The 18629-nt window shown below is 55.9% G+C and overlaps 1 protein-coding gene across 1 annotated transcript; it reads left to right on the forward strand.

Moving 5' to 3' along the window:
• The first annotated feature begins 1304 nt into the window (after positions 1 to 1304).
• On the forward strand, positions 1305 to 3760 carry LOC104639875 (C-C motif chemokine 21-like). The gene is made up of 4 exons (XM_075740569.1): positions 1305 to 1461; positions 2049 to 2169; positions 2287 to 2473; positions 2802 to 3760. The coding sequence occupies exons 1-3, from the start codon at positions 1395 to 1397 to the stop codon at positions 2456 to 2458; spliced, it is 360 nt and encodes a 119-aa protein (XP_075596684.1). The 5' UTR covers positions 1305 to 1394; the 3' UTR covers positions 2459 to 2473; positions 2802 to 3760.
• The last annotated feature ends 14869 nt before the right edge of the window (positions 3761 to 18629 follow it).

Here is an 18629-nt window from a genome sequence, read left to right on the forward strand (position 1 = left end):
ACTTTTCCTTGAGATAGCTTGCTGGTCTCCTTGCCCAAGAGAAGGCTGCAGGGCAGTTGTTGGTGAGCCCCCCCACCATGATGCCAGCATTGCCCCGTCCCCGCTGAGGGGCTGAGGACCTGGACATCTTATCGTGGCTCTGCTTTGTACAGCAGCTGGGACTTTGGTCTCCCCCTGGGTTACTCATTGCCCTTGATAAGAGGAGAGATATCAGTTCCTGACTCTTCTTGGAGCAGTCCTGGGGCAGGGCGAGAGGCAGTGGCACCAGACACATCGAGGGAAATTCCAATTAAGTAGTGGAGAATATGTTTACAACATGATAACATTTCAAGCACTGGAACAGGTTGCCCAAAGCGGTTCTGAAACTTCCACCCAGACCATGCCCTGGCAATCGCATGAAAATGTGGAGGTCTCTGGCCATCCCCTGCTCAGAACAGGACTGGTGTTTCACCAGGTTGCTTAGGGCTTGGTCCAGCCACATGTCTATCTCTTTGGGTGGACTTTGCCACCACAGGGGTGCCCTGAGGGCTCCTATCCAGCTCCTCCGGGTCTGCTTCTGCATAGCCCCCATCTTGCCAGCCATGCCCAACCTGCCTGGCTGTGTGGGGTCACACCGTCCCACCTGTTGGACTTCACATTTTGCCTGTGTTGAACCTCAGAAGGTTTCTGTCAGCCCGCTCCTCCAGCTGGTTGAGGTCCCTGCTCATCCTCAGCTCCCCACAATTTGGCATTAGCACCAATGCACGGTGGGCTGTGCTATCTCCCCAGGCCTCATTTGCAGTCCAGCCCCGGCGCATCCCAGCCCTACAGATGTGTTCAGTTCTGTGGGGAGGCCCCTGAGGCAGCTGGATGGGGATGGAGGCTCAGGGGGCTGGATGTGGGGTCACTCTGAGCCCATTCTCACCTGTGTGGAGTGAGTGGCTTGGCTCATGAGATGGGGAAGCAAAACAGTTTGACTCTTTCGTTTCCCTAATGGCTTGGCCACCTGCCAGGATTCCTGTTTGGGGAAAAAAACAGGCAAGTAGCAACACCTGACCCACCAAGAGCAGGTAGTGGCAGGTTGCAGAACTGGATAGGAAACAGGAGCCCACAAACTCATCTAGCCATGATGGGGGCCGTGTCTCCGGCGTGCACCCCACCTGGCACCCTGCGCTGTGATGGGCAGCTGGGAACAAGACAGGACATGTCTGTAAAGGGGGGCTCACAGCTTACAAGAATATCCCACCCTCCCTCTTGTCCATCACCCAGCCCTTGGCCGTCTGGTGGGCTGCCTGCCAGGCTGGTCGAAAATGAAAGCAAAGTGTCCAGAGATAAATAGAAGCAGCCTCGCCACGAGGCAGCAGTGCGCGTCCTGCTCCCCAGCCTTGCCCAGCTCAGCACTCGTGGCACTCACCATGGCTCTGCGCCTCCTCCTGCCACTGCTCCTCCTGGCTGCTGCCCTCCTCATCGCCCCGGCTCAAGGTGAGGGGCACAAAGCCCTGCTGCCTGCCTGTGGCTGGGATGGGGCAGGGGATGGGTGCTCAGTGGGGTCTCTGCAGGGTGCTGGGTGGTGCGGTCACAGTGCATGGCGGGGGGTTGTGGTGCATTTGGGTGTGTGCATGGCTGGGGGTGTGGGGTTTGCAGTGCAGTCATGTGTAGCATGTGTGCTTGTGTGCACGTGTAGTTGGCATGTGGTATTGGCTTGCAGTGCTTGCTTGATTTGGGAGCATGTGTGTGTGTGCACAGGGCTGGTAGGGCAGCAGAACTCCAAGTTGAATGGTGCAGGTCATAGAATGAGGTTTAGTCCCTTTGGAAGGAGCCCATCTCTGCCTCAGTTTCCCCTTCCCTGGTAGTGAAATTGATGTCCCATATCCTGGGGCAGAGTCCAACCTGCAACTGAGTGCTGGGGTTGAGAGCTCCCGCTCTCATGTGCTGCCCCAGCACCTCTTCCACGAATGACACCCAGCAAGCCCTGTGCCATCAGCCGGCTGTGCTGTGCTCCCCTGGGGCTGGGAAGGTGCCCTGGCTTGGTGAGGGTCTGAAATCCCATGTTCCCCCCTTGCCCCCAGGCATTGGCAGCTCAGCCTCGGACTGCTGCCTGAAGCACAGCCAGAAAGCCATCCCCAGCAACTTGGTGAAGTCCTACAGCCTCCAAGGACCCGAGCTGGGATGTTTGCTGCGTGCCGTTGTGTGAGTACCCTGCTGCAGTCAGGACCATCTGGAGCCGTTTGGTTCCAGCCAAGCCCTTCCTCCCTGTGTCCTCCTCCCTGCCCACCCCCCAGCAAACCCTTCTGCCTGCACCCCCAGGTTTACCACCAAGAAGAATAAGAAAATCTGCGCCTCTCCCACCGACCCCGCCATCCAGAAGTTGATGCAGAACCTGGACAAGAAGGCGAAGAATGACAAGAAGGAGAAGAAGAAGGGACAGTCCTCACGTCCCGGGGGCAGACCCAAGCGGCAGAAGCTGCAGCGGGTCTAAGTCAGGCCTGAAGAGGTAGGCAGGGTGTGGGGGGCAGCAGAGTGATGGGGTGAGGGTTCTGTCCCCCATCCCAGATCCTTCCCTGTGGGAGGGTGGGCGTCCATCTCCCCGTGCCAAGCATGGGAAGGGTTGCCACAGCCATTGCTGGAGGCGCTTAGGGCACAGCTCCTCCTGGTCTGTGCTTGCCTTAAAATCAGATTTCTTTCTGGAGCCGGTGGGGCAAGGCAATGCTTGGGGGCGGGCGAGGCATGTCATGCAAGGCAACAGCCCCCCAGCTGGGGTGGGCACACTTGCTGAGACTGTCTCCACCTCACCGCTCCCTCCTTGCCTTCCTCTCCCCTAGGACGGATGCCTTTCCCACCGATGACTGACCCACTGCAATGGACATTCCACGGACCACCTGCCCACCCACCAGCCCTGGGGTGAGGACGGGGCTGGCCGAGGGGGCTGCCTTCTGCTCCGCAGCCCCCGCAGCACTGCCGTGCCCGCCGCAGAGATCCCCCCAGCCGGGACCCCCTGCACCGGCTGGGTGCTCTCCGCGGCGGGGGCCATCCAGGTCCTCACTCGCCCCACAGCCATGCCGGGGAGGACCTGGACCCATGTGGGAGCTGAGCCATGGCCCCGAGGGGTAGGTGGGCAGCCTTCCCACCAGAGGGGATTTCTGTAGCCTGGCAGGATGGCAGCTTTTCCTGTGACTTTTTTGGGGTTTTTTTATACATTTGTATTTATATTTAAAGACTCTGCTTTCATTCAGTCTTCCTAGAGGGCTCTACTTCTGGCTCCTTGTGCTTCACAGAGTACCCTTTATGCTGCAGGCTGGCTTTTCTGGAAGATTGCTCTTATTTTTCTACCAAATAAACGATGGCTGCATTTCATTTCCCTCTCACCTGTTTGCTCCTTTTCAGCTTGCAGGGCTGTGGGGTGCCAGGCAGGTCCCATGTCCCCCCAGCCCTGCTCGGGCTGCTTGCTGGAGGCTTCCTCGCAGAGCAATTAATGATGGCGGAGATGGAGAGTTAGGGAGCAGCGGCGGTGACAGTGTTGCTGTATGTCTGCGCTGTTCTAGGCTTTCCCTTTGGCTTTTATAGCACACTGCTGCAATGTAGTTTGGAAGAAGATAGTCAGGATTTGTCCCTTTGATTTATTTTTTTTTTACGTACAAAATTACAATGAAATCAGAACAAATTGTTCATTTTAGTGGAATTTTACCCCTTTATCCTCCTCTGCTGTTGTCAGAGATTCAGACATTATTAAGTCAAATACTTAGTCTTCTGAAAAAAAAAAAAAAAAGAAAAAAAAAAGAAACTCTTATATACTTTCTTCCCAAGTCTGAAAAGCTTATGTGGTGAAAACTGCATCTGAGTCTATGCATACTGGGGAATAGAAGACTTTGCAAAATACATTGCAGACACGCTGCAGCCATCTGAGAGCAGCTCTATCCCAAACCTTTAGTAAAATGAGAGATCCCTTAACCCAAGGGCACCTTAAGGTGAAACTGCACTTAGAGAGGGAACAGACTTCCAGGACAGGGTTGGTGAGGAAATGCTGTCTCCCTGTGCTTGCAAATCCTCCAGCACGCTGAGAAGGAGTAAGTGGAAGGGGTCTACCGCAGCTACAGTGCTATTTGCTTGCAGAGACTTCAGACGTGGACTTTGGTCAGTAAAGGTCTATCAAGTCATATAATTACAATAATAGGATTTGCAGGGCTTAACAGTGTCAGCAAAGGCTGTGTGTTAGCTGGAGTAAAGCTTGTAGCTGGATGTTTCTATCATGCACATTTATCTGGCTTGATTGCTTTATTAGGTGGGTGTTTAAGTGTATTATTTTAAGGCTGTGTAAAGAAACTGTGAAGTCCAAGATATTGGCCCCGATTACGGGACGGGTGCTGTGCTGGCTCTTTGCTGCCCTCTCCTCCACACGGGAGGATGCGGCTATCTGCCAGACTGGCATTTGGACAGGATGTGAGGCAATAAAATATATCTTTTACTACCAAACTCATTTGTTCTGGCTGTTGTGATGGGCTTTGGTGGGGCGGGCTGCATGAGGGGCTGCTCTCCTGCCCCACACACCATCATCCCCTAGGTCTTGGCTTTTGCAGCCCCCCTGGGTGCTGCATCCCTGGGGTGCAGCGGCTGGGAGCTGCTGGCATAAGGGAGGGGGACTGTGCATGTCGCCTCTCCTGCAGCTGCGTTGCCCAGCAAGGTGAAGCCATCCTGTTTGCTCATCTGTCCCCACCAAGGGCTCCTGAGATGCCAGCAAACACGGGGGCACAAAACTGTTTTGTACATGGTGACTTCTGCTCACGGTGGAGCTTTTCCCTCCGACTCTAAACCTCACTGGACCGCTTGCTCAAAGCAGGGACTCTGTGCTTGCAGCCGCTTTGGGAAAAAAAAACATTAAACCAAGTTATTGGTTGTGCTCTGGCCTTGGCTTTACTGGGAGCCTGGGAACTGACACCCGTGCACTGGGAATCAGCCGGGGCTGCTGCAGGAGGGCTGGAGGCAGCCCTGGGTTTGCTGGGCATGCACTGCATCCAGCCCTGCGAGGCTGGTCTGCCTTCTGCAGGACTCCTTGCTGTGCTGGTCGTGGCATCAGGGGATTGTGAAATGATTGCAAAAACCCCCTAGAAATGAGGCCCAGCCAAATACGTCTGCAACCACAAACAGCAAAGTATGAGAAGATGGTAGGAGCGAGCCAGCACGTGAAATGTATCCTGGTGTCTCTGTGGCTGCAGAGATGTAAACACTGCACGGGTGGGTTTTTTCCCTTCAAATGCTAGGTGGGCATTACGTTAAACAGATTAAAAAGATGTGCCCGTGGGTGTGCTCTAATTTACTATAAAATTTACCCTAAAAGCAGAGGTTGCGGAAGCGTGTCGGAGTTTGTCTCATGCTCAGGCACAGATAACCTAATAGGAGCGTCTTGCTGGCGAGGCAGGTGGCCGCAGTGCTGCCATGGTGAGATGGCACCAGGGAAACACCTCCAAGGAGATTCCCTGTGAGAGGCTGAAGGGAGAGGTGATGGGCTGGGATCTGCAGTACAGAGCAGGGGCCTAGCCCCCTTCCATCACAGACGCCAGCTGAGACAAGCGATGTAAAGAAGATGCTCTAAGATGATGCTGCAGCGAAGCAGCTGAAGAGGATTCACACAGTCGTACCCCTGGGCAGGGCAAAGTCGCTGCTTCACCCCACGTGCAAAGACAAGGCAGCATCAACGCAGCATGTGCCAGGGTAGTCGGTGGGCAAGGGCTGTACAAGACTTGTTAGACATTCTGCAGGGAAGGCAAGAAAGTTGCAACTGTGTCAAGCAAAGCAAAAAGTTAGGAGAGCTTGGCCACCCAGGAGCAGAAAGGCTTCAGTGACAGCAGAAAGTAGCCAGGCGAGACAGAAACCACAGAGTGCAGCCAAGAAGAGGGAAGTCTTGAACATGGGCCAAATGATTAGCTCAAGTCATTAGCCAGTGCAGACGGTGCTCCGGGCTTGTGCCGGCAGTGGAGCATGCTGGACTGCAACGTTGGGCTGAGCTCCAGCGAGGCTCACCTGGAGACACAAGCATCAGCTCCATCTCTCCACCCCATGCCATTTCCGAGAAGTAGGAACCAGCTACGCTGCAGCAGCCCTGCAGGCACCAGTTTCTGGGGCCATGTGGGTGCTACAGGGGCTGTGGCTTCCAGCTGAAGCTTCAAGGTGTTTTTGGTGCTCAGTCCACTAACGCTGCCCTCATGGGGTCTGCCATGGTCTTCAGAGAAGAGAGGAGGTGGAGAAGTGGCTGGTGGGCAATAGGGACTCCCACCAGTCCTGGCCATCCCCTGGCATCCATCCCGTCCTAGAGGTCCCCAGCACAGAGCCTCCTCTCAGCTGTTTCTTTGCCTACATGTAGCTCGCAAGTGCCCTCCTTCCCCTGTCCTCTGTTTTGCTGGCTGGACACCCTTGGCTTTGGGGTGTCCTTGTGCTGCCAGTCCTCCTTCCACTTCCCCACGCCCTCAGGTCACTCTGCCTCCCTCCCATCCTGCTGGGGACTGCAGACCGGCTTTGGGCTGCAGTTCTCCAAGGTGTGGTAGAAGAGCATCTGCTCTCCTCTGAGTATGTCCTGTGGTGGGGCAAACATGAGCCGTGTCCCAAAGCTGCACCAGACCAAGAACCCCACAGCCTTCTCTGCCTAGTGTCAGCCTAAGAACAAGCAGAGCAGTGAAAAAGAGCAGCACACAAAGGTTTTGGTCCATCCCGTGTGCTTTTAGATCTGTTTAGGTGAGTTTCATGTGCAGCCTCACTGGGCATCCTTCCTGCCAAGCCACATGGGAGATGGCAAGGAAATTGCTCATGGGCTGCTTTTTGCACAGGTCTCCAAACTGTTCCACAGCCATCACCTCCTGAAACCCCTGGAGAGGTTGCAGAGTGGAGGACAGGTGGCATGACAGCAAGGAGCCACGACTGGGGGCATCCCACCTGGCCACTGCCATCTCAGTGCCATCATGTCTGAGGACATTTGCAAGAAGCACCTGGCTGGGAAACTGCACAGCCCAAAAATGATGTCGAGGGACACATGTGTTGTAGGAACCCTGGGAGATGGCTGCTTACCTGGGAGTGGAGTGGGATCCAGTTGAAGGGCCTCGGCTCTGCTGCCCATCGCCTATGGTGACCTCAACATCAATGACACTGAAGTCAACAAGTGTTAGGGACAGATGGGTTCTAACAGAGCCTGAATTGGCACCTTCTGCATCCCTTTTAGCCAGATCCTCAGGACTACCCTTGCTTCCTCTGGGGAAAGGCATGGCTTGCTCTTCTTTCCCCCTTAACTTCATGTAAAATCAGATTGGCTGGGTTCTCTCAGCTAGAGGAGATCCAGTGGGGCCCTGAGCCCCGTGGGCTGATGGTGGCCCTGTCCCCATGCTGCAACGAGACTGAGACTGCAATGGGAGCCGTGTGGGAGGCTCCCTTGTGCTGGGAGTTGCAAGGGAAGTTGAAACAGCTGCAATGCCTGCCCACTATTTCCCAATTAAGTGAATGTAGCCAGGCCAGATCCTGCTCCAGGGACTGGTTGTGCCTGGAATTTGCTGAAATTCCCCCTTTGCCCTTTCCAGCTCCATAGCTTGGAGGGGGAAAGCAAAGCACCACAAGGCACCCCGGGGAGCACGCCAGAGCCCACAAGCCAGCAGGGAGCAGCTGCCCTGGGGCCTCCTGCAGCCAACAGATCTCCAGGAGGGTGTCAGCATGGCTGGTGCTCCCCAGGGAGAGCCTGGGGATGGAGGTGATGCTCACACATCCCGTTTACATTTTGATGGATTGAACTTCCCATGGGGATCCCCCCCCCTGCCCCGCATGGTTTCCACTTTAATTAACAACTGCATTACTGAGGCTTCTGCAGGAGTAAGCACTCAATGATGCTTTGCGCTGCCTGCGGTGTCTTCAGGGCTGGAGCTCCAGCTCTCCCAATGTGCTATGGATGATGCTTAAATGGGTCAGCACACACAATGCTCTCCCCTCTTCCCAAATTGCACCAGGTCTCCTGCCTGTTCCCTGCCTGCCTGTGCCTTTGAAGAGCCTGGACCCTGAAACATCCCCTCTTCCCCATCTGCACCGTCTTTTCTGGTCCCTGAGGCTCAGCCCTGTGAGGGGAATGGGTTGACCTCCCTGCATGCCACAGGGATGCACTTCAGAGATGACCACTCTCTTCTTAGAAATCCCACTGACCCCAGTGTAGGGGGGGAATCCCGTCACATTCCCCTTTCACAATGCAAGCGGAAAGCCCCTTTCCTCACCCTCTGAGGCACCTCCTGGGGAATGAAGGCGACTGGAGCAGCCGTGCTTTCACCCACTTGGCACCCAGACAGCTGCTGGGAAGAGGCAGAGCCTCTCCTTCCTGCCCATGTGTCGACAGGGGCTGTGGGCAGCGTGAGGGCAGGGGGTCCCCTGCAGCCAGAGGTGGTGAAGGGGTTTATGCCCAGAAGGATGTATTCTCAACACTGGACACGCTGCTTTCAGTGTGTGGCCTGCTGGAAGCCAGCAGCAGGTGGGAGCCCCTTGTGCCAGGGAAGTGGCAGTGGACCCCTCTGCTTGCTGTGGGAACCAGGACCCCAGCAGTGCCTGGAGGGTGGTCCCACAAGACGAGACCCCCAGCACCACCCCCAGCACCCCTTGCCAAGCCTCAGTCATGCTTTGGTAACTGCCAAACTGAATGTGCAAGGAGACAAGGGTTTGCTGTCAGCCAGCACCCCCAGCATCCCTTGCCTGTGGGTCAGAGCTCTGCTTTTGGGGCCCCCTCTTCACAGGGGGCTTCACACTGTCAGTCCAGCCCCTGGGGAGTAGCTGGCTCTGGGTTAGGAGCTGCTGCGCCTGGAGGTCTGGCCACCAGCATCAACAGCCAGGAGCCATTGTCCTTCCTGCTGTGGCATCTCTTTGGCAGCACCCCAGGGAGATCAAGTGGAGACCAGGTCTCAGAGCCAGCCTGCATCCCCAAACCTGCAGGGAGGCTGAGGCTGATGACTGACACTAATCCTCTGCCACCTAAATTCCCCTTCCGCCAGCTAAGATTTCTCTACAATAGCTTGTGAGCGCTGGAAGGCGGCAGGTGCTGACTGAAGTTAAGCTGGCACATCCTGTTTGTGCTGCTCATCCTGCTCACCCACTCCTGCCTAATACCTCTGGCACAGCATGGGCTTGTGGGGGCACAGGAGTGGCCTGCAGGAGTGGCCAAAGGGCAGAGGTGATGCTCTCCTGATGGAGGAGACCACCGACCACCCAATGCATGAGGCTGGTGCGAGTGCCAGTGCAGGGATGGACCACCTTGGCCGATGGCATGGCTGGAGTGTCCTTTTCCTTCTTACCGTGGAGCAGGGAAGAGGCAGAGCTCACTGTTTCCTACAGCAAAGGGACCTACTGAGGTGCCCGGGTCCCATCCCTGTGTCTTAGGATATTTGTCCCTGTGGAACGGCTGTGGAGCACTCTACACTGAGGTGCCAGGGCAGGCTGAAGGTGGAGCAAGAGAGGGGGTGGAGGGAGATCCTGCTCCAGGATTTGTTCACACCTGTGGGGAAATAGTTTTCCTACTATCAATGGAACTTTGCCTGGGTTCAGCTGGGGGTGTTTGCCTCTCATCCTGTCCCCGGACCCCTCCAAGAAGAGCCTGACTCTGGCATTTCTCCAAATCCCTACAAGGCAGCTGTTGGCAGCAGTGAGACCCCCTTCACCATCCCTTCCCTGAGCTGCACAACCCCACTACTCTCAGCATCCCACATGCCACTTCTCAGGGCTGAAGCAGGCTGGTTGAGGGACATCACTGCTGGTGGAACTGGCATGGTGGTGAGTCGCCATCCCAGGGAGAAACACCCTCTGTCCCTGTGCTCCTGTGAAGGTTTGCAGTGGGATTGCTGGTCTTTGCTCCTTGCAGTGCCCACACAACCGGTAAGGTGCTGGCACTCTGCACCATGCACACAGCCTCCATGGGAGATTTTTCCTCTTCTGCCAAGTAAACTTGTTTCCAGGAAGCTCTGTAGCTGCCTTTGGCCATGATCCAAATTGCTGGACACCTGGAAAACAGGTTGTCTTTAGGCATGTGAGATCATGGCCCTGGAGCAGAGCATGCTGGCTGGGCTCTCCTCTGTCCACCAACTTTGGATGTGGCCCCCACTCAGGCAGGGGGAGCCAGCCAGGCTCCTGTGATCAGACTGGGGGGGCTCAGGAGAAGCCAGGCATCTCACCAGTACCAGTATATACCATAAAAAATGGGGTTGAGGCAAATTCTCCCCCTAGCATTAGTGGGTTGAGCCCACATGATATCTAATGGGAACATCCCAGACATGTCTCAGAGAAGGGACTGGGAAATGTATGGGGTGAGACTCCCCATGTGCTCACCCAGGGCCCTGGGGTGCTTTTGCAGGTTAAAGGGACCTTGGAACTGCTCCGGTCCTGACCTGGGCCTGTGTGGCCCAGGTGCCAGCAACAGAGAGGGCAGGAAGGTGTTTGGCTCTGGAACTGCAGAGCAGCTGGCTGCAGGGAAAGCAGACGGGATATTCGGGAATTGCTGAAAGATTAAAATCTAGCCTGTGGCAAGACTTGTTGCAACTTCCCACTCCTTCTCCAAAAGAAAGTGAAAGCCACAGGCTGGAAGGATAAATAGGCAGCAGGAAGGACCAGCAGCAGAGCGCTGAGAAGCTGTGCAGAGCTCACCTCTCCTGCCCGGAGCACGGTCGCCTCCAGCCCATCCTCTGCCAGACTCAGGAGCAAAATGCAGCAGCTGTATCTTCTCTGCCTCAGTCTCCTGGTGCTTGGACGTGTCCTGGATGGTAAGAAGGGACTCTCTTGGGCTGCTTTTCTTGTGGAAGGGAGAGGAACCAGTTCCTTGCTTCCTTTTGCATTTCCAGCAGACTTTTAGATGGACACATTGCTGGGGCTCTGTCACAACCCTCCTGCATCTGCTGTTTGTAACCTGTCCCAGAAGGACTCTGTCCTGATCAAAGTCCAGGCAGGAACCTTCAGGGCACTGGGGCTGGAGAGCTGTGCTTGGGAAAGGCCATGGACAAATCCTGCCTCTCAGTGCTCTAGCCCAGCTTGTGCACACTGGGCTGGGATCGCCTTTGCCCCATTGTCCCCAGCACACCAGGAGAGCATCCGTGGCACCCTTTGGTGTGGGACCTGGGGACAAGTAGCAGGGCTGGGAGGGAGAGGGAAGGCATGTCTTAGGGCCAAGACCATGTTTGAGGGGCTGCTGGTGTTGGATATGGGCTTTGCACAGGTCACAGCTGTCTGGGTGGGTGACACCAGGCCCTCTGCTCTGCTGCGGGGAGCTGGGGAATCCAGACACCTTGTGGTGTTGCACCACATCTTGCTGCGTGGCGTTACAGGCATCCCTGTCAATCCTGACGGGCATTAACAGTGAATGCAGCATTTGCTTGGAGGGTGACCAAGGTCCCCTGCCCCACAGTGACATGCAGAGAGCTGTGTCCCTCAGCTGCCACAGGATTGATCGGTGTGGGGCGGGCTGGTGGTGGGTAGCTGCAAAACCTGTGACTGCTTCAGCAAACAAAGCTGAAGTCGTTCCCAGCCCCTTGGGAATGGGTGTCTGTATTGCAGCATCCTGAAGCTGGGTGAAGACCCCCATCCTGCCTTGTTTGCTGCTGGCACTGGCCCTAGGGGTGCAGGAAGGACCCAGGCATGCGGAAGGGCTGCGCGCTGCCAATCTGCTGTTTCTCATCTCTTTTGCTTTCTGTCAGAAGGAGGCAAAGGGCTCCTGGCACCTGGGTGTGGGAGCAATAAAGCTTGTGCCTGCAGCCAGGGCAGTGTGCAAGGGCATCGCTGGCGGGCACCATCCTGCCCAGCTCTGCTGGGGTGGCCCCACAGCCCCTTCACCCTCCGGCGAGGCTGGGTGAAGGTGCAGCCAACCCAAGGAGAGCAACCTCAGCCTGCATGGTGTGTTCCTCCTCCAGTGCACGGCGGGAACAATGTCCTTGACTGCTGTCTGCGGACAAGCGAGATGCCAATTCCCCGGCGGATAGTGCAGGATTACCGGCTCCAGCTGGTGCAGGATGGCTGCGACATCCCAGCTACCGTGTAAGAGCCCCAGGGTGGTGATGGCTGAGGGACAAAAGCCCCCAGGGTGGTGATGGATAAGGGATGGACCCTGCGGGGTGGCAGGGAGGGAGGTAGAGCAGACTGGAGGAGGGACGTTGAGCTTGGTTTGGAGGTGAGGGAATAGAGATGGATGTGGAAGAGACCCTGGAGATCAGAGGCTCAATCAGTGCAGGGCAGACCTGCTGGGAGGGGAACACTTGGGACAAGTCAGGGAAGAGAGTTATCCTAAGGCAGAGATGGAGGAGGACAGTGAGAGAGGTAATGGGTGAGAGCCTTAGCTGTGCTGGAGCATCCCTGGGGTGTTCTGCTCACCTCATCTTGTTTTTTTTCCCCATGGGCCTGGCAGGTTCATCACCACAAAGGGCAAGCGCCTCTGTGCCCCGCTCCAAGCACTGTGGGTGGTTCGCCTCCAAGAGAAGCTGGATGCCAGCTCTGCCAGGAAGGTAAGAGCCAGCCCTGTGCTCAGCCAGGAACGGGGGGAACCCGGAGGTGGGGTTACCCACCACCAAACAGGCTTTTCCCAGTCTGACTGGGCTGCTGGGAAGAGCTGGGACTGCTCTACTGAGGCATGGATACTTTGTCTCAGTCACCATCCCTCCTTCCTCCAACCGGGACCAATCTGGCTCCTCTGCAATCCCTCTTCCACCCCAAATAAATGCAGCCCTGGGGCTATTGCCCACCCAGTGCCACCCTGAGCTGAGCCCGAAGGGTGCCGCAGCAAAGAGCGCTGGGAACAAACTCCCTCCACACACACTTCTGCCCTGCAAGCTTGGAGTTTGCAACTTGTGCATCTTTTTGGGGAGGCATTCTGAAGTGTTTGGTGGGTGCATTGCAAACCCTGCCAGGTCCCCACTTCAGCACCATGGCTTGGCCAGTGGAGGTCACCCCTTGGTGACCATCCCGACTGCGGGGAAGGGACCCTGGGGAGGGTCCTGCCCCGAGGATCAAAACACAGACGTGTTTTTCACTTCCCCCAGGCCAAACCCCAGTAGGCTCCGAAGAAGCCTGTGGCCTGCCCCAGCACCTCGAGTGGGGCCGGATCCCAGCTGTGAACCTGAAGCTAATGAAGCCAACCTGCTTCCACCTCCATCTGCAGGGCTGACCCTCCTCGGGACTCGTGCCAGCACCCAGGGCTGGGCAGAGCCCTGCCTGCTCTCTCTTCCTCCCTCTGTCTCCATTATGACCCAGCAACCTGCATCAGGCTTGAGCTGGGGGCTGCTGGACCAGAGCCGTGGCTGCCTTTGCAGCCTGGAAGCTGGTTCATAAACTTTTTTTTTGAGATAAGTTTTGGGGATCCCAGCCTTCCCTTTGGTGCAGCAGCTGTGACCTCCAGCACCAGTCTGATCCCTTTGCTTTCCATTGTCAGCCCCAAACCTTCTGCAGTCCTTCTACATCCCTGGGATGGGCTGCCAGGATGGGACAGTATGGGGATGGAGGGGAGGGATGGAGATGTTCCTTGCTGGCCATGCACTGTGCTACTTCCTCGCTGAGCACAACCTAGGTGCTCTCTACGCAGAATGTGGCCAATGCTCCTCTCTCACGCCCTGACTTCCCTGCACTGTTTCCCCTCCTGCCCTTCCTTGCATGGGTAGAAATAGAGCCAGTAATGCGGTGGCGGCAGAGCGGGCAGTGATGTTGCCTTTGGCCCTTGCACTCCTCAGGGTCACTGCCCCCCTTCTTGGTCCTCCAGCCTGCCACCGAATTCAAAGCCTGCCCCGCTCTCCTGCCTGGGCAGGGATACACGAGCAGTGTTCACACTGTTCTCAGATATTTGCTGCTAGATCTGTTCAATGCAACAATTACGGGTGCAAGTTGCTTCTTTTCTCCTTTTTATTGTGCTGTGATTTTGTTAAATAAAAAGAAAAGCCAACACATGGTTGACCTGCCTCATGTTTGAGCCTGAAGGCCAGCACGGAGTGTGGGGTGTGCAGCCAGTGCTGACTGTGATGCTGCATCAGCCAGAGGGATGCACTGGGGTACAAGGAGGGGAAGTGGCTTTCATAGGGGTGAAGGACACTTTCAACAGCAGCTGGGCTGCAGGTGTCTCCTGGAAGCTCAGCACCATGATGTTGTGGGTGCCCTGCTCTGTGCTGCTTGGCCAGGCTGCTGGTGGGGCTCCCAGGGGGGTGTATTGCAGAGATGGGGTGGGAGGGAGCATACCAGTATTGCACCATCCAGCCCAAACCACTTCAGTCTCACTGGTGCGGCTGCCAGGCTGGAGTTCCCGAGCTCTCAGCTACCACAGGAGCGTAGGACATGGACGAAGAGCTGTGGTAACAGGAGCTTTGTCCTTGCAGTGAAGGGAAACCGAGGTATGGTGTGGGTGATCGGGTCTGCCAGTTAGCAATCTGATGCTTGCTAGCAGCTGGGGTGCCAGGGAGGAGAGAGAGCTTTTGGGGAAATAGAGGCAGGTGAAGACATCTGCTCCTAGGCACGTCCATGGATAAGGCATGGAGGGCAGCCCACCATGCACTGCCCCTCATCATCGATGAGCTGGGAAACACTGGCCATTCTCCTCCTGAGCCTTGGGTCTCCTGGGACTGTGCACTGGGACTACAGTCTTGCTGCCCCGAAATGGCTTTATGTCCCCTTGGGAACTCCCCTTTTGCCCATGCCATGTGATATTTGAACAAAACTGCTCCATTTGGGTGAAGTGTGGACCAAACGTGCGTGAGTGGGGTTTGCACGGCCAACAACTGAGCACCATACTCTCCTCCCAAAGATCACAGTGTCGAATGTGACTGTCCACATGGTTAAATTATTTACACTGTCCCTGGCCAGGTTTTGGTGCCAGCCAGCAAGCCTGGGCACGGGCTGGGAGTGAGACAGCCCAGGGACTGTTCCTGAAGGCAGGGGGTACGTGGCCTCCAGCCCCTCCAGGGTACAGCTTCCATGGTGGTGCAGTGTCTGGGCTGTCCAAGCCAGGGGATGTCCAGGAACATGATGGGTTTTGCTGAGACCTGTTGAATGTAAGCTTACCTCTGGCCCTTTTCCTCCCCTGGTCTGCTGGCTCCCTTGGTTAGTGGCTGTTGTTTCTTTTCCAGGTGTTCCCCCCTCTGGGATCCTCCTCCCTGGTATCTGTGCACACACAATGGGCTCAGCTGTCTCTGGGCATGACTTTTCCAGAGCACCAGCTCTGTCCCAGCTCATTAACTATAATGACAGCCCCAGCAATATAATCCTGAAGAGGAGGAGGCAAAGGAGGAAGGCTGGTAAGGGAAAAGAGGCCAAGACAAACAGCATGAACGAGAAAGAAGGATAACTGGCGCTTGCTTGGGCAGAAGCCTTCCTGCCGCTCGCTCGCTCACCCGCGAGAGGCCTCAGCTGGGAAGGAGGAGGATGCTCGGCACAAATCTGCACTGGGGCTGAGCTGCTGCAGCTGGTGCAGGTCCCTGTGCAGGACAGGAGAGGCTTAGCATGGGGTGGATCAGGTTCATCCTTGGCTGGAGGCTACCCTGACAAGAAGCATGGTGTCCTGGCCCAGTTCCTTGGAAAGCTGGGGGAGAAGGGGCTTGCACAGATGTCTTTGATGTTGGAAGCAGGTTTATCTGTTTCCATCAGGATTGAGGGACTGCTTAGCCAACCTGCCTGTAAGAGCGTGGTTGCAAGGCCTATGGTTCCCAGCTCTTCTGGGAGCAATAAACGCACCCTCCTCAGAGCAATGCAGCTATCCATCACAGATCCCTGCCAGGTCCTTGTCTTTTGTGGCTCTCAAGGGTGTGGTGGTCAGGCCCCAGCTCTGGCAGCAGGCTGCTCTTATCCCCGGAGAAGGACAGGAGGAGATGCTGTCCTGGGCCAGGTACGTGCTCCTGGCTGGCTGTTTCTCCTCCAGCAGCTGTCCCTAGTCCAGAGCCTGACTCTTGGAAATCTGTCAAAACCCATCAGGGCTCAGTACTTCATAAACTACAGAGTGAGTTTTTCTGATACAAAATGTCAACAATCTATTTTGAGGGAAGCGGCCACTTCCCTTGGAGAAAGCAGCTGGTCACTGCCATGTCAAAGACCTCGGGTCCCAGCCAAGAGCTAGATTCAGTGAAAAATGTTACAATTCCTCCTCTTTGTCTCTCCCCAGCCATGTTTTTCCCGCTCTTTGCCTGCACTCTCGCAGTGGGACAGGAATGGGATCTGCTGCAGTACGACACAGACAAGCCCTCAGTACGTCTGGATTTATGTGCAGGGATCGCTTGGATGCGAGGTGTTCTGGAGCATCGGTTGAATCATATGCAGTGATTTATCCACACCTGGGACACATATTTCACACGTTGTGGAATAACAAGGCATTAAAACTGAAAAGCTTTCCTAGAGGGCTGACAAAACAGTTCCTCTCCTCGCAGCTGTACACAAGGCCAGGAAAGAAAGGCAGGGCTTCGTCTATGCAAGGAAATTGGGCATGCTTTGGGTTGTTCTCTGGCTGACAGCTCTCATAGCTGGGCTCATGAGAGCACTCCTGTCTCTCCCAGGCATGGGGAAAGCTGTCTTGGATGCTTCCCAGGTTGTGTTCAAGAGGCACAAGACAGCAGGCACAATCTGCTGCAGTCTCAGGGTCTGACCTGGCATGGATATTCCCAGCAAGGAGGTAGGACTGAAGGTCCATAGCAAAACCACCCATCTGCTTCTCTGTGGCAAGAGCGGGCACCAAAAGGAAATGCTACACTGTTCTCATTTGGTGCCATAATACCCTTTCCAGGGGCTTTACTGGAACTGGTTCTGTCCGTGGCCTGCGTGGACAAGTGATGGTGTAGGGGGCTTTTTCTGTCACCAGCATCCCTCATGTGTTACACATGTTGCTCCTGGAGGGACCTGGGGGGAACAAGCTGCGTCCTCCCCACGTGCACCCGCAGGAGAGGTGAGCAGCACCGGGGGGCTAAAAGTTGTTACCCCTCCCGCAGCCCTCACATGGCCTCTTCACATTGCTCGCTGGTGCAGAGGAGTCCACAGGAGCTGTGAGCATGCCCTGGGCACGTTTGCTAGCGCAAGGGCCAGTTGTCCCCCAGGCTGGTGGTCTCCTCTGCTTGGTGCCAAGGCAAGGAGCTGCTATCCCTGGGCCCAGGTCCCTTGGCACCAGTGCTGGACTCGGCTGGCGGGGGCTCAGGGACTTGCCCAGGTTTTTTGTGAGGAGATGGGACATGTGGACAGTTGGGAAGGGTGGGAAGCCAGGTGAGGAAAAGCCCCTTCAGTCTCATCCCTTCACGCTGTTTGCTCTTGCCTAAACAGTAACATGTGTGGGTGATGGAAAGGATCCAGGCCTGGCATCTTTCCTCCCCAGGCCCCTGCTTGCTTCCCTCTCATTCCCAGCATGTCATCATCAGTGGTGCTTGTCCAGACACTTTCTGCTGGGATTTGTCCTGTGGGAAGATGTCAGCACCCTTGGCCAGGCTGTGGGGCTCTGAGCAGGAGCTGGTGCTGTCCCTGCTGTCCTCCTCCTGCAGCTGGACTTTTCCTGGTGGTACCACTGAGCCTGCACCTCCATGGTCTGGCTTCTTGGGTCTGATCCCCACGACTGGAGCACGGGACCAGGGTGCTTTTCCTGGCCCAGGTCCCTGCAGCCATAATGAGCCCAGAAGTTGTGTGATACAGGGACCCTTGTACCCACGTGGGGCTCAGCTCTGTGCTTTTACAAGTTGCAGGTGCTATAGCTCATTGCAGTGTAGGTTCGGTCATGAGCCGGGTGCACCCTTGCCCAGATCCCAGGGCTCAGAGCACCCTTTGGAAAGGGAGGGGGGACCCATCCTCTCTGCCCTCAGGTGCACTGGTCTTCTCTATACACAGTAGCAGTAAAAGGTGGAGATTAAAGAGAAAACCAGGAGGACAAGCAAACAGGAGACTTGCCCAGCTGCCAGAAGTCTCTGGAAAGTACCTTCCCCATTACCCATCCCTCCCAATGCATCGGTAGGCAGTGATGGGAGGCTTAGTGCCATTTCTGTGGCACTCCCCACCTCTCCCTCCTGTTTTCCTGCTTTGCCATGCCTCTAGGTAAGTTTTTCTCTGCATCCCTGTGGTGTGCCTTCCACCAGGAGGCCTTTTCTCAGTTGCTGTGCAACAACAGCAAAATGACACAGCTGCACAGCAAAACAGAGCTGGGTCTGTACGAGGTTGAGGTGAGGTAGCATCACTTGGCTCAGACTGCAGGGATGGGGCTTGGAGGGGACTAATGAAGATCTGGGAGCTCCCTTAGCTCTGCTTGGGAGCAGATGGGAGGGACCACCATGGTGCGAGAACCAGAGAAGGACAGCAACGGAGAAGATTTTGGAGCTTCTCATGAATTTAGGAAATTGATGTGCAGCCTCAGGCTGGCTGGGATGCACTAAACTTGTAAGCATGAAAAACCTTTTCTTGTCCAGGGTGGCTGGAGCACCTCTCCTATGAGGACAGGCTGAGAGAGTTGGGCTTGTTCAGCCTGGAGAAGAGAAGGCTCCAGGGAGACCTTATAGCACCTTCCAGTACTTAAAGGGGCCTACAGGAAAGCTGGAGAGGGACTGTTTACCAGGGCATGGAGTGATAGGACTAAACTAAAAGAGGGTAGATTTAGATTAGATGTTAGAAAGAAATTCTTTACTGTGAGAGTGGTGAGGCACTGGCACAAGTTGCCCAGAGAGGTTGTGGATGCC

The sequence above is a fragment of the Balearica regulorum genome, chromosome Z (genome assembly GCF_011004875.1).
Source record: "Balearica regulorum gibbericeps isolate bBalReg1 chromosome Z, bBalReg1.pri, whole genome shotgun sequence".
In the NCBI taxonomy this organism is placed as follows: domain Eukaryota; kingdom Metazoa; phylum Chordata; class Aves; order Gruiformes; family Gruidae; genus Balearica; species Balearica regulorum.